This window comes from Candoia aspera, chromosome 7 (assembly GCF_035149785.1).
Source record: "Candoia aspera isolate rCanAsp1 chromosome 7, rCanAsp1.hap2, whole genome shotgun sequence".
NCBI lineage: Eukaryota > Metazoa > Chordata > Lepidosauria > Squamata > Boidae > Candoia > Candoia aspera.
In genome coordinates, this window is record NC_086159.1 from 79,336,798 (window position 1) to 79,352,528 (window position 15,731).

Genomic DNA, 15,731 nt, shown 5'->3' on the forward strand with positions numbered 1-15,731 from the left:
ATTTGTAGAGATGTATTTTTATCAGTCATTAGCGTTCTTATCCCTAGAACTGGATCCATTTAAGTTCACATAAAATAAAAAAACATGATGTGCAGATGTGCATCTTAGTTTAAAACAAGTACATGTCATTGAAATAATTCAAAATGGAATAACAATTGTTGCTTTATCACACCCAAAGCACTTATTTTCTCCAGACAATATTTGCATTTGAACTTTGCTAGGAAAGGGAGTGGTATTTGGCCATCCTGCCACTGTTGCTACATTATTAAGCTGGGCATATTAACTATCAACCAAATCCCAGGAATCTTGAGAGTATAAAATGGGAGGATCAGACTATGCCGCCCTGAACTTCTTCAAGGAAGGATGGTATGCAGATGATGAAAAGTAAAATATTGTAGTTACCGCTCTATGAGTGAGTGTGAACCAACTATTTGTTCAATATTGCAAAAGCCTGGAAGTTTTTGGGAACAAATAACCAGCAGAGATTTTTAAGATTAAAGTTTTCCTTGAGTGAGGTCAACTGCTAATAACTTCATGGATGTGTTTATGAATTCTTATGACAACAGTTGTTTCAGGACATTTCTTATTTTCCCAGTTTTGCCTACAGCCTGGGATTTTCTAGTGGTCTCCCAGTCAAGTACCAGTGAAGTCCAACCCTGCTTAGCTTTTAGTTAAGTTCATCTAGGTACTTCCAGCTACATGGGATAATTTAAAATGCTGACATCCTATTATTGGTTTATCTTTTAAACGATTATATGAGTTTGTCAGAAAGCAATTTTCTTTAACAGGTAACAACAATATTGCAAGAATGATGGGGCTAGGAGTTAAAAAGCAGTAGTTCTATGTAGCTGTGATAATATCAGAAAATGGATAATGTAGTTTTTTCTTTGCTTCTGAATATTATATATCTTTTAAAGTAGAATACAATTTAAAAGAAATTACTGTGTCTTCTGTTAAGAATAGTCTCTGAGCACTCCTAAGTCTGTGTCAGAGTGCTATGAAAAGTTCAAAATTTTACTGGTTTATATATAGAACTTTAGTTCTGTTCTTGCCAATTTTTGTCTGCTGATTTGTTACAAAAAAATTTCTGATTATGACATCTGGTAGGACCGGGTGAAGAAAGACCAATTTTATGGCTGGTCTAATTACTCTCCTAGTTGCTGAGCATGGCAGAGAATTTGTGATCTTCAGTTCTTGCCAATCTTCTCCCCTGATCAAAAGCATGTTACATCCCCTTACCTGCTCTTGGAGTTTCCCATGCCAAGGACAACTCATATTGAAGTCAGCTCTGATGGCAAGAGGTAGAACCCAATAATGTATTTCTCCTTCCAAAACTCAAAAGAATTCATATTAATTCATATTCAGCACACATGAAATGACAAAATAATTGTACCTTTTTCTGAGGTCAATCTAAAAAAAACACTATTTTGCAGCCAGCCTCTCAAGCTTTAGCTGAAGAGAGAGAGAGAGAAGCAGATAGGCCTGGAAATCACAATTCAATAAGTTGGCAGAGAGCCCAGCAAGTGGATGATGATAAAAAGGTCCTGCACATGAGCATGAGTATCTCTTTCCCTGTGTCATCACACCTACTACCAAGCATAAGCAGGATCTGAACTGTGGTTTATTCCTGTGAAAAAGATTATTATCTGAATGATATTTCTGTTGCCTAGGTATTCACAAACAGATGCCTGTTAGATATTGTACATATTTAGATGTTCCATCAAGAGCAAGAAAGCTAGCTACTAGTTTCCCCCTTAAGATTCTTCCTTCTTGCTATAAAATTTAGCAGAGAAACCAAATTCTGTCTTTAATTCCATCATTGCACTTCAAATGGACTTTTGAAAATGTTGTATCAGGAGCCACAAATCTAATGGATTGTAGGATTATTCTTGTCTAACCCATTAAAGAAAAGTTGACAACTATTTTTATCCCCATCTTTTTTGGTTTATAAAAAAAAATCTCCACAAACCCACCAATAGGAAACAATGAAGTGTAGATTCCCCTTCCCCAAATTTCACATGTATAAAGTTCAAGTGCAATTCAGAATCCAAGTATTATATATACTACATACTCTTTCTATCATAACTCTTCTTTTCAGGTAGTTTCTTCAATCAAGATGAACAGGTTTCTTCTTTGTGTAGAAGTTAAACAAGGTTCATTTTCATACAAACGCTTTTCTATGATAAACTGAAAATAAAGTTGTGCAGCCAAAATATAGATCTTCAACTGGATGTACTCTGGAATTCCAAGTTACTCTTCTTTGAAGTAAAAAAAAATCCCATCAAATATTGGAGATTATAAAACATTATACTTATTCTTCAATATACAATTTAAGATAAAGACTGGCAAGGAGTCTTAAAATCAGCAAAAAATGTTTCTACAGTCAAATCCAATACAATATTTGACAGGAATGCAAAAGAACCAAAAACAAAAGAAAAAACCCTGAAAAGCACTAGGAAGCTATTTGTATGGTCGTAAAAATCTGGAAACTTTTGATCGCAATAGCTTTATAAAAGATCTTGGAAACATCTCCTTTGATTCTTGTGCTGTGTACTTGAAATAGTTTTGTGGATGTGCCAATACATCAAAAAGGGCTTTAATCAATTTCTTGTCCTGTGGGAGACAGAAGAAGCAAAAGCACATAATTTTGAAATGGAGCTCATTTGGCCCTCCTGCCCTGCTACCCTTGCTGGGTACGATGTTCTTCCCCTTAGAAAGGAGTTTCTGTTTTCAGTCTCCCGATTTTAAGAAGCACTCTGAAAAGTTTGAAATAACAGCCACTAAGATACTACTCAATATGAAAAGCTTACTTTTAAAATTTCTTGGTGATTTTCTGAAGCATATAAGCGTCCATCACGAACAATATCTTCTATTAACTGTTGATAGTCCTCTGAAAAGTGAATGGCAAAAGGACCAAGTCAAAAGTCTTTTCTGATAACAGTGTCCAGGCAGCTTAGCCACACATTTTGAAGCTGATCTTGGATTTGAACTGAAGCTCTTCTTTTATTTTTTTCATTTAAATGTAATGACATCAGGGTGCTATCCTGTGGCCTTTTAGGACAACATCCCAGAACTACAGAATATGTAGATAGCAGATCTTGGAAAAGAAACGGACAGGAATCCCTTTCTGTTTCTGATCTCAAGAAATCTTGGGATGTCCCTCAAAGATGTCAGGTGTTGGGCTGTGTGTGTGTGTGTGCGTGTGTGTGAATTATAATTAAATTTTTATCCTGCCTTCTATCCCAGCGAATTTTTGTGCCTAAGGGAGGCCTAGAGCTCACAGTCTCCTGGTTTCTTGGCCAGCACCTTAACCACTACATCAAACTGGTCCTCTGAATGCTGAATGTTTTTGCACAAGTTTTGACCAGCTTGAGGTAAATTTCCTTCATTACTCACAGGAAAAAGCAACAGTAACAAAAACAAACAAAAACATCCCCCTCCCAACCTGCCCGCCCCCCCAGAAAGGGCAGGTATAGATATCTCTATTCTTATGTCAGACCCACAACAAATACGAGACCAATTGTTTAACTGATGTTCAAAAGAAATGATAGGTTATCTTCTCTTTACATTTTTATAGTTTGTTCTGTGAGAGTGTAAAGAGGACAGGGAATGGAGGGAGGGAGGGATGAACAGAGAGACAGACAGACTCTGTACAAATTCAAGTTTATGAGATTAAACCTGTCTGGCAAAAATTCCCCTTTTCCATTTTTTTGTGTTAACAATAGTTAGTGCTATCAACAAGGATTGCAAATCAGCTTCACATATTAATTGCAAATTGGTGTAACTTTTTTGTTTTTAATCTGTTCAATCATGTCCGATTCTCAGAGACTGTCTCTGTGTTTTCTTGGCAAGGTTTTTTGGAAGTGGTTTGCCATTGCCTCCTTACCTAGGGCTGAGAGAAAGTGCCTGGCCCAAGGTCACCCAGCTGGCTCTGTGCCTGAGGTGGGATTGGAACTCACGGTCTCCTGGTTTCTAGCCCAGTGCCTTAACCACTTAACCACTACCCAAACTGGCTCTCAGTGTAAAATTAATATTCAGCTTAAACAAACGTGTTGATGCTATGCTATGAACTCTCCCCACGACCCGAGTTCAATCCCAGCGGAAGCTGGATTCTCTCTTAGGCAGCCGGCTCAGGTTGACTCAGCCCTCCATCCTTCCGAGGTCAGTAAAATGAGGACCCAGCTTGCTGGGGAAGGTCACAACGGAGGAAGGCAATGGCAAACCACCCCGCTCTATAGTCTGCCAAGAAAGCACTGCGAAAGTGGAGTCCTCCCAAAGGGTCAGACATGACTCGGTGCTTGCACAGGGGACCTTTCACCTTTCACATGCTGCAAACAAGACAAAAAGGAGAGAACTCTTGATTTTGGACCATGTTGAAGAGGTAAGGAAAGTGTTGTATTTCTTCCCAAGGCATAAAACTAATAAGTATGACTGCATTTAATTCAAAAACACGACTTTGTACAAAGGCAACTCCTTTCTAGGTAGAAATATGGTAGGTCTCTTTTGAGCCTTAAGCATGGTCAAACATTTCATACAACAAATGTTTGTAAAATTGTGTGATCTTCCTTCACCAGTAAAGCAATAAGAAAAGCAGGGAAGGGGAATCAAATAGGCTTTCAGCTGATAAAAAATAGGAGTACTTTCTGGCTATTTAAATAAAATAATTTGTAAATAGTAATTATATATTCCTATATGGAAAATATTACCAATACTGATCCTACAAATACTGAAGGAAAGGGAGAGACCAGGAAATTTTATATCCCTTCTTGTCTATTAACATAATTTATTTGGGAGAATTTGTGCATTCACCTATATTAGAACAAAACTGGCATAAATATTACCATCATATGTTACATAGGGGACTTGAAATCCTTTTCCACTGTTTCCTTCATTTGATTTGAACTGAATCCACAACTTCCGTGACCTGGAGGTGAATGCTATGGGTCTCTCATAGGTTTGGCAGGTTTCATAGGTAGTAATTGATGTAGGTGAAGCTTAAAAATAAAAAAGGAATATACAGATTTTTGTAAAATTAAAATTTAATTTTCAAGAAATGTGAAGTGCTACATTTACTGTTCTTTCTAGACTAGGATTAGCAAGAGCTACATAGAGTGTTAAGGGAAGGGTTTCCTAACTATCTTGAGACCATGTTTTTCTGGAGACTGAACTTTGAACCTTTCAAATGTAAAGCTTGTATTCTGTCATCGAGTTAAGGCCATTATTCAATCTATATCCTGCTACCTTGCAGCTGATCCAATTAAAAGTAACCTCCATTGGCAGAAGTTCCATAAGTAATAAATAATATTATTTAAATAAATAAATAAATAAGTTCAGGAATCATCCATAAGTGTTGTTTGGACTAACAATCATGCTTGCCCATACTCTGAGCAATATCACCTGTCTGTTCGGATTTCATTTAATATTGTTTGGAGACAGAAATAAATTGGACAGTAGAGAACAAAAAAGATCCAGAAGTGATTATGTGGCAGGGATGCAATTCTGCGGAAAACTCTATCATTATCCAAGAGCACCAGCCAATTTAGACACTATTGCAAGAATTATACAGAAGATGTGACAAAATCTTTGTCAAATATTGAATTTAGAGCCTGTTCTCCCTGCAGATATAGCTTCCAGACGGTAAGAGATAAGTCAACACTATGTAGTTTTACATAAATAAACATCACTTCTGGGTCAGATAAATTATTCAGTGACAGTCTCCTGAGATGGTTTTCTAGCTTTTCTAGGGACAAAGCTTACCACTTTTCCTCATTACTAAAACATCACCACACTCATCTTCAATAGGAAGAAAGATCTCGGGGACCACGATGAGGATCCGCCTCTTTGGGGGTGGGCTTATATTCCAAATGCATTCAACATTGGCTGGGTAATCTCCTGGATAGTTGGGGGATTCGATATACCCTGTGTAGTCTCCAAGTTCTCCACCACATTGTTGGTCTAGAGAGAGAGAAAGGGAGAGGGAGAGACGAGGTGAAGCCAGACTAAGCTGACCTACTCACGTTTCGGTTCTCTATTTCTACAATAGGAATTCTCTTCACATACTCATTGGTCTTGTTTTGAGAAGCCATACAATAGTAAATCATTTGGCATATTAACGATTACTTCATGAATAACATTATTTTGGATGACTTCCCTTTGGAGTCTTGATCTAACTATAAATCTGCTTGTGTTATGTTCAGTAAGCCTTGAACCACAGTTAGGAATATCTCTGTTTAGGCTGTGCTCAAAATGTGTGAGAGTGCAAACATTGTTCCTCTTTGCAACTCCTTAAGTTCCTGGGAAGACACAGATGCTTCTAGGAGTGGTGGTCAAGTCTATATTTATGCTCTCCAAAGCACATTTTTGCTTCCAAATACAAACTGCTGCACAGCCCTAATCTCCCTCTGTATGTAAAGACAAGACTAGAATGGTAAAAACTTTTTCACCAGTTAAAATGGGATCCAGATGAATTATACTGCATTTTTTAAAGTTGAAGATTTCTTATTTTTTGGCTAAGCCAAAGCCAACTTTGATCAATAGAGTGTGAATGTTTCTTCTTCCTGAAAAAAATGCTTCCTATTTTGGGGAAGAGAATGAAAATCTACACTGAGTGGATATAATTTCCCCCCTCTTCATATTAAGCCCCTACTTTGCTTGTGATGATCCCTTGCTCCAAATTGGCTTAATTTGGCCCAAGTGACAGCATCACACAGCCAAAGCTGCTGACTATGTAACAACATTACTCTTCCATGGTAGAAGAAAGTGAATAAAGTGAAGTGATTTTGCAATAAGCAAAAGAACATACATGCATGCATATATAAATAAAACAACCTAAGGGAAAAATGTACATGTTCATTATGTATCTATATAAGAGATATTATATTATACTGTAGCTATATCCTGTTTCAGCAGATAGCAGCAATGACTGATTTTAAAAAAAGCTAAGCAGGGTCAGGTTGGGTTAATGCTTGGATGGGATACCTCCAGAAAATCCCAGTGCTATAGTTAGACAAGCCACCTTGGGAGTAGGCCATGGCAAAAGTTCTGTCTTCTTGCCAAGGAAATTGCGTATGGCCATCAAGTCATCAAGAATCACATTTGGCCTGGAGAACATTTTTCTAATCTAGACAATAATTAAATATGAATGATACATAAATTACATCTAAATATTTATACTAGTAAGTAAGCCATAAATAACTAATGAATGAAACTATTAATGTACAAAAATGAAGAAGTATCAATAGTTTGTACATGTTTAAATCCCAGTGTCTTCCTCAGGTGAAAATTATAAAGTAATACAGTTGATTGTCGTAAATGTTTCTTTGTACACAGAGAAGGTTAATGCAGCCATACTTATGAATACAGATCCTTAGAATATGTACTTTACCAAAGAAGACTTTTCTTCTTTCTTACACATAGAATAGAATGCCTTTTCCAAGATTTGTTGTTTATTCGTTTAGTCGCTTCCGACTCTTCGTGACTTCATGGACCAGCCCACGCCGGGGCTTCCTGTCGGTCATCAACACCCCCAGCTCCCCCAGGGACAAGTCCGTCACCTCTAGAATATCATCCATCCATCTTGCCCTTGGTCGGCCCCTCTTCCTTTTGCCTTCCACTCTCCCTAGCATCAGCATCTTCTCCAGGGTGTCCTGTCTTCTCATTATGTGGCCAAAGTATTTCAGTTTGGCCTTTAATATCATTCCCTCAAGTGAGCAGTCTGGCTTAATTTCCTGGAGGATGGACTGGTTTGATCTTCTTGCAGTCCAAGGCACTCTCAGAATTTTCCTCCAACACCACAGTTCCAAAGCATCTATCTTCCTTCTCTCAGCCTTCCTTATGGTCCAGCTCTCGCAGCCATATGTTACTACGGGGAACACCATTGCTTTAACTATGCAGGCCTTTGTTGTCAGTGTGATGTCTCTGCTCTTAACTCTTTTATCGAGGTTTGTCATTGCTCTTCTCCCAAGGATTAAGCGTCTTCTGATTTCCTGACTGCAGTCAGCATCTGCAGTAATCTTTGCACCTAGGAATACAAAGTCTTTCACTGCTTCTACATTTTCTCCCTCTGTTTGCCAGTTATCAATCAAGCTGGTTGCCATAATCTTGGTTTTTTTGAGGTTTAGCTGCAAGCCAGCTTTTGCACTTTCATCATAAGGCTCCTCAGTTCCTCTTCGCTTTCAGCCATCAAAGTGGTATCATCTGCATATCTGAGATTGTTAATGTTTCTTCCAGAGATTTTAACTCCAGCCTTGGATTCCTCAAGCCCAGCATGTCGCATGATGTGTTCTGCATACAAGGTGAATAGGTAGGGTGAGAGTATACAGCCCTGCCGTACTCCTTTCCCAATCTTAAACCAGTCCATTGTTCCGTGGTCTGTTCTTACTGTCGCTACCTGGTCGTTATACAGATTCTTCAGGAGGCAGACAAGATGACTTGGTATCCCCATACCGCTAAGAACTTGCCACAATTTGTTATGGTCCACACAGTCAAAGGCTTTAGAATAGTCAATAAAACAGAAATAGATGTTTTTCTGAAACTCCCTGGCTTTTTCCATTATCCAGCGGATATTGGCAATTTGGTCCCTAGTTCCTCTGCCTTTTCTAAACCCAGCTTGTACATCTGGCAATTCTCGCTCCATGAACTGCTGAAGTCTACCTTGCAGGATCTTGAGCATTACCTTACTGGCATGTGAAATCCAAGATAGTGCTTCCGTAATGCTAATATTATTTTAAAAGGAAGTGAGAACACATTGGGGACATAGTGAGACCTTCAATTTTATGCTAGCAGCAAGAGTGATTCGTATGGAGAAAATTGCCCTGAGGTTCACCAACAGTTTACTTTACTGTTCCTTCACACCTCAGTGCCTTTCACATATCTAAGGGTAGATTAGGTATTTAGACTGGCTGAGTTTAGGGGTAAATTTTGCATTTTGATAATGTTTACATAGCAGTCAAGCCAAGAAAATAACCACTGAATATCATCTGTAAGACCTTCAAAATCAAGTTAGTTCAATAGTCAATTATATAGTACACATATATCTTCCAGATGGGCTATGATGGGCAGTAAGATTTAATACCATTAATTAATTAACTCAATCTGTAGCCTGCCCACAGGGCATTCAAGGCAATATTGGAAGTCAAGCTGATCATAGGGAAAACTTACTTTTACAGTGTGTAACGTTAGTAGAGCCATCAAAATCTGTGCTTGTATTCCCAGGGCAAGTGATGCAATAATTCTGGCCAAATTCAGGTTGGTAGGTTCCTATAGGACATCTGATACATCTGTGGGTTGTAGAGTTGTAGTAATGGCCAGGAGAACAATGAACTGTATAGAAGAAAGGCAGGTTGTTTTTCAATGTATGCAAGATAAAAGGAATAGAGGAAAAAAATGAAAGACATCAGACTGACACTATGCATTACAAGAAATGTTGCCCAAACCAAATAGCCTCATTTTGAGTCAAAGTACGGTACAATTTTGTGTTATAAATTTCTTCCCTTCCTCTGTTTCATAACAGTGGCTACTACTTATGTAGGCACATTAATTATCAGTGTAACTGATTAGTTCCAGGACATATGAATGGCCCAGGGAAAATGGTACACATAACATGGAAGAGAACTTGACATGGAAGAATCATTAACTTGTGGAATTTATTGCTGCCAGATGCAGCAATGGACACTAAAAGAAGACTGGATAAATCATGGGACCAGGCCTATCAAGGACTGCCGGTCTTGAAGGCTCCACATGAACTCCAGGTTGGGGGCTGTGTGCCTCCAAATCCCATTGCAGGGGAACAATGATGGGAGAGAGGTGTGCCGCCACCTGCTGCTTGTGAGCTCCCCAGAGGCAGCTGATTGCCCACTGGGATTAACATGAGCCTTGATCTGACCCATCTGGGCTATGCTTAGGGTCATATGTAAATTTCTTATGAAGCTCTATGTATTAATTTTCTTTAGCACTTCACTTTTTTTGTTATCTGGAAACTATTTTGATGGAATTGTTGCTTTAGCTTATGTATTTATTTCCATGTTAGTTTGTTGCACCAAAAAGTCTTAGCCACCATGCATTTGCTACTTTTTAAGGCAAATAAAAATATCTGTTCTATTACAAATCAACCCAGAGTTCTCACTTGAGGCACAAATGACCTGGCTCAAACTATCCTTCTTTGGACAGATTATGCAAAGACCCAGCTCTCTGGAAAAGGCTGTAATGCTGGGAAAGGTGGAAGGAAAGTGAAGAAGAGGAGGACCAGCAGCAAGGTGGAGGGACTCAGTTACAGTGTACCATTGGGAGACTTGAAAGAAGAGATTAGGGATAGATCGTCATGATGCCAAACTATAACAGGTGCCAAACTGCCCAGGATCTATGTGGTCACTAGAAGTTGAAAATGACTTGATGGCACATAAATCACTTCTTGTGAGATGGGCAGCTATATAAATTTGATAAATAAAAAAATAATCAACCAACCAACCAGTCATTTTATGGTATTCTAATATTTTATTTCGAGCTGCCCTAATAATGTATGGAAGGATTGGACACAAAGTCTTATTTTAAACTTACCCTTAGTTTCACAGTCTTGAAATGAAACTGCACCCTCGTATCTTGTCCCCAGCCCTCCACCACAGGGGAAACAGAGGGTCCTTCCTGGTTCAGACTGGTAAGTGCCAAGCGGACACAATCTGCAAGGTTTAAAACCATCAGCAGACAACTGCCCAGGAGAACACTGCCCTAGAAATGGAAGAAATTTACGGTTTACATGTAAATACAGCTGGAGGGACAGCTTGCCAGTTACCTCAGTGCCTATGGCATTTGCTCTTTGGGATTAAACCGCCCCCCCACCCACCCCCACACAAACTCAAAATGCCTGGACTGGAACTGAAGCCATGGAAACTTATTGAATGCAGTCCCGCCTTTTCCCTCCAATGCATCCCACAGAGTTGGAAGGGGAAACAGAAGGAAAGTCCCTTAACTGACCTTTTTGTTAAATCCATACCTGATTAATCAATCTGATTTATAGGATTCCTAGAAATCCTATAAATTTTGCTTTTACAGTGAAAGTAGTAGAGGTATGTTTTTTAACCTATGTCCACTGGAACTCTGGGATTCCTTAGAAAATTATTAGGGGCTTCTTAAAAGGAGCAATAAAACAAACAAACAGTCATGAAGTCTGCTTACCCACAACTCTGTTCTTTATGTGAGGCCTATAGATACAGTTGAATATAAGATATATTCTAGGACACACATTTGGAGTAACCTGGCTGGTGCTCCATGTGAGAGCTAATTATGCAGGACCTAGGCATATCCCAGAAATTTCTAATCAGCTACACATTTAGCAGGCACATCTTTGAAGCAGGGAAGTCAATACAAAACGATGATTTCACAACATCAGATTTCTCCTTTTGCTTCCTTTTAACTCTCTTTTCACTCCGGTTCTGAGTGAAACTTGCAAAATAAAATGACACTTGCCTCCACATTCTAGCACATTCCGTGCACCTGCAATGCCTTGCCCATCATTCCCTGGGCAAGGTTCACAGGAAAGCTGACCTTCAGTGTCTTGATATGTTCCTGGTGAGCAAGGAATGCACTGATTATGTTCTCCACTATAATAGGTGCCAATGCTGCAAGTAACTGGGAAAATAAAAATCAATTCTATATTTACTACTGTTTTATTATCACAATGTCTTCATAGTACTATTAATTATTGCCAAGAACTCTCTTCAAACTGATCACACCCCTGTTCAGCATTACAGTAGATAAGACCTTGCAATCTTTGGATAATATTTTAAAACTCCATGTTGCATCACTGCTAAAACTAAAACACATACAGTACATACATGTATACGTACAAACTATAAGCAACCTCTGAAGCTTACATAAATTGTTGACAAATACTACATTTTTAATATGTTCAATTTAGAAAAACTCTATTAATCAGAACTGCAGTAGAAACATCTGCAAGATCATCTCTTAAAAAAGCCTTTTCTCTGGGCATGCAAAGCAAAGCATTTCATCTGAATCTTACCACACTTGCCATCTTGCTGCACTTGCCCTGTACTGCAGGGATGTCCTTCACTGACAATTTTAGCTGCCCTCTGAGCTACCTCATACTCTGTCCCAGAAAACTGAATGTAAAATTGCTGTTTGTTAATAGATTTTCTCAAGGTTTTGATTGCTGTTTGTAGTTTCTGTTCCATCCTTTTCCGCAAACAGTCAATATTGCAAGTGTCTAAATTAGAAACAATTGAGAACTGGATTAGAACAGTTTTCACAGCTGCCTCACTACCTCTCTAGGTCTTCTAATGTACCTGGAGTAAAATATATTCCTGAAGTCACTGACACCTCCAAGATGGACAAGGCATTCCTGACTGAATTAGCCTATCTCACCTAACAGAGGATTACGCCTCGGACAATGTTGCCTGCTACTTCTATTATATCTGAATCATTATGTTGGAATTCCATGGCCTTAGAAACCTTGCTTATAATTTACTTGCTTATCACCATGAAGAAATCTGTTGGCTTGCTAACCTCTCCTTATGAACTTACACAATCTTCAGAAATCCCTTTATGGATTCGGTAGATTCAACTCTCTGATGCTGTTTCTAGATCTGTATTTTAGTTCAACTAGATGTCCATCATGCATGCTGGCTGCCTTGGTTCTTCTTGATCAGCACTCAATTCCTCAACCTCTACCTCTTGCTTTTGTATAAGTTCATAATCTTATAGTCTTTGGGGTTTGGCATATGTTTGTTTTTATTTTCCTTTGGAGCTATTTTGATATACACTGAAGGATCTATGAGTATCAGTTATTTGTAGACAGACAATAATTGTAATATTGTAAAAACCAGTCAGAGCAACCCAGCAATATTTAATAACAGACAATAGAGTAATTCCTTTAGGCAATATTTATACAGTCCAGTATTGTCACAACTGAGTCAAATAATCAAGTAATTATTTCTACAGATAGATTCCCAAACTACTAGGAATAGGGGCCAGGTTTAACCTTGATCTCACTGACCTCCTACAACGGACTTTTGATTTTTCCCCATATAAATGCATGGTGAGAAATGAGAAAAGTTACATCTGATGGATGGTATGAAGTACTAGAGAAAGCTCATTGAAAGAGCTTTTGGGGAAGGGGCTATGTATTTGTGGAGTATTCATCATCACCTGTTGTATGTCTACCTTTCATATTAGTGAACACATTATGCTGGTAAATCAACATCTGTAACTAAGAATTTTCAGACCGTGCATCTGCTATAGAAATAAGTCATTATAAATGCACATAAGTGGCATCAGTTCTAATCATCAATACTTGCTCAAAGCAAGAACACAAAACCTCTCACTAACCTGAGACTTCTTCAGACTTCATCTCCATTTCAAACTCAGCAGTGATATGGGATACTTCTTTTGATGGAGATTTTCGGCCACGGCGTTTTTTCTTAGAGGAATCACATTTGAGGTTTACAAAGGTTACGTGACAATTGTCTGCACAGGGGAACTGACCTCCTTTGTACAGCAGAAATGACATGGAAAAAAATTAAGGTGTAGGGCAGCATTATTTCAGTAGTATCAGCTGTGTCAACTTTATTGTGGTTGGTATATTAAGAAGATCTTCATAGAGTATTAATATTTTATGAGCCAGGGTTAGAGAAACCCTCCAAAACCAATTTATTGAAACTTTTACTTATCAATAAGAAAACTGTATCACTGCTTTGTTATTAAAACAAAATACCTGATTATGCTCATGTCGTGGCTTTAAAAAAAAATTGGTAGGTTGCAAACCTATGACCACGAGTAGAGCCATTGTTGAATACATATAAGAGTGTTCCAGCCAGAGCAAAGGATTCCTCTGCCTGACAGGCATCCTGAAGGGGCAGCAGATGTCAAAATAGAGCTTCATATCGAAGAGGAGCAGAACAGGGATCCATGGATGGATGAAAACCTGTTGTTGATTCAGATTCTGAATTCTATGGCCACCCAAATGTTAGGAGTATAATTCCTAACCAACACTGTTGTAATCTAGCAACATGGGACAGTGGCCCAAGCTCCTCACCCTTTCTCAGTGGAACTGAAATACCAGAGGGGCCCATGATGCCAGTGCCCCCCCCTTCCCTACCAAACTATGATGAATGCAGAGAGCGACCATCAGAAATGGGCAAGCTTCCAGTAACAAGATACTTGAGATAGCAGACTTTATACAATAATGTCCTTAATGGTCCCTTTAGTGATATCAAGTAAGAGATGCTAACACACTGATTAGGTAGACTGAGCTACCCATACTTGATAGCATCCATTTAACTCCAGAAAAAAAGGCTGTTCAAAATTTTAGCCCTCCATTTTTTCTAGTATAGCTTCCTCTTTTCCAGGAATATGAACAATCCTCCTTGTGCCTAACTTTCTTCTCTTTCGTTCATTCCCCACTCCCTCAATTTTATCTCCCATTTTCTTTTCAGACTGTGAGCTTTTCCCCCCTACAGAACTGAAACACAGGCCTTTTTAGGATTAATATTTGTTGGCTAACTGAGCTTCTTCTGATTATATAGCATATTCCTACTACTGTATAACTACAATGCAATTAAAAGAAAACAATTAGGGCAGTTGCCACAGCTTGTAAAACCAAATTAACCCAAACCCCAAAAGTCAATTTACACTGAACTGAGAAAAATTTAGTGTATCACTAGGGTTTTTTTTTAATGATCAGGAAAAAAAAACCCTCTTAGCCTCTTGTACCTAGAAGAGCTTGCTGCTTTCCAACCTCCTTAATTTTCTCTTTGTTGCGAGGCCTTAAGTGACACTTGGCATCTTTAATTTTAAAACGAGCCTTCTGTTTGATGGGTTGCGTTAAGATGTCTAGAGAAAGAAAATAAAAAATTATAATCTATGTTATATTTTTAAGGACCTAAAAGATAGCCCTGGAGGGTTTTTGTGAATAAATGAAAGAAAAGTTAAACAATAATTTTATATCATTGTTTTTAATGTTGACATTGTGAGTAGCATAAAAATTGATGAAATTATCAAACATCACATGTTTCATACCACTGATTTGTATCGAGCCAGGTTAATAAAGCAAAAACCACGATGGACCAGAAACAGGAATTCTGGAAGTCTGGTAGATATAAAAAATGTTCTCTTTTTTGGAAAACAATCAAGTCTTACTTATTTACTCATTTACAATGTTTATTAGCTATCATAATCCCAGTGGACTCCAGGCAGAATAGAGCACTGCCCAAAATAAAATTCATGGTCAAGGAAACCTCAAGTGACACATAGAGGAAGAATGCTCCCACAGAGGACCATACGGGACAGGCTCACTGAAGCAAGTCTTGGCTTGCTTTTGCAATATTAACACGGTAGGTGCTGCATGTACCTTCAGGAGGAGAAAGTCTCATAAAGTGGGAGCTGCTCCAGAGAAGGTCCGTTATCTAGCCCATATCACATAAAACTCATGGGGGAGAGGCTTCCAACAGGCCCTCTTTGGAGGACTGGAATAGATGGACAGATATGTCCCAGTGCTGATCTCTATAGGGCTTCAAAGGTATTGGCAATTGCAGGATAGGTGTTATTCCATATTAGTGATGTCGTCCTGCCAGTAATCTCATGACTGTGTTTAATACAAGTTGTACCTTCTGGGGCATCCATGAAAGAAGTCCTATTTAAATAATATTGCAATAGTCATATCAGATTATGATGAGGGTGTGAGTTACTAAGAGGGTTGTAACTGGCACACCAGCCGAAGC

General features: G+C 38.6%; 2 protein-coding genes across 3 annotated transcripts in view; one reads left to right on the top strand and one right to left on the bottom strand.

Moving 5' to 3' along the window:
• Positions 1-15,731, top strand: part of TSPO (translocator protein) — a 479,738-nt gene that overhangs the window by 62,227 nt on the left and 401,780 nt on the right. The gene's annotated exons all lie outside the window — the stretch shown is intronic.
• SCUBE1 (signal peptide, CUB domain and EGF like domain containing 1) overlaps positions 1,604-15,731 on the bottom strand; it is a 239,113-nt gene continuing 224,985 nt past the window's right edge. For both annotated transcript variants that reach the window (XM_063308264.1, XM_063308263.1), the window contains 10 exons: positions 14,725-14,844; positions 13,342-13,500; positions 12,017-12,220; positions 11,461-11,622; positions 10,555-10,722; positions 9,160-9,321; positions 5,758-5,955; positions 4,842-4,994; positions 2,811-2,890; positions 1,604-2,613 (listed from right to left, as the gene is read on the bottom strand). In XM_063308264.1, coding sequence (XP_063164334.1) covers positions 2,461-2,613; positions 2,811-2,890; positions 4,842-4,994; positions 5,758-5,955; positions 9,160-9,321; positions 10,555-10,722; positions 11,461-11,622; positions 12,017-12,220; positions 13,342-13,500; positions 14,725-14,844 — 1,559 coding nt within the window. In that variant the 3' untranslated portion in view covers positions 1,604-2,460. The remainder of the gene's footprint in view (positions 2,614-2,810; positions 2,891-4,841; positions 4,995-5,757; positions 5,956-9,159; positions 9,322-10,554; positions 10,723-11,460; positions 11,623-12,016; positions 12,221-13,341; positions 13,501-14,724; positions 14,845-15,731) is intronic.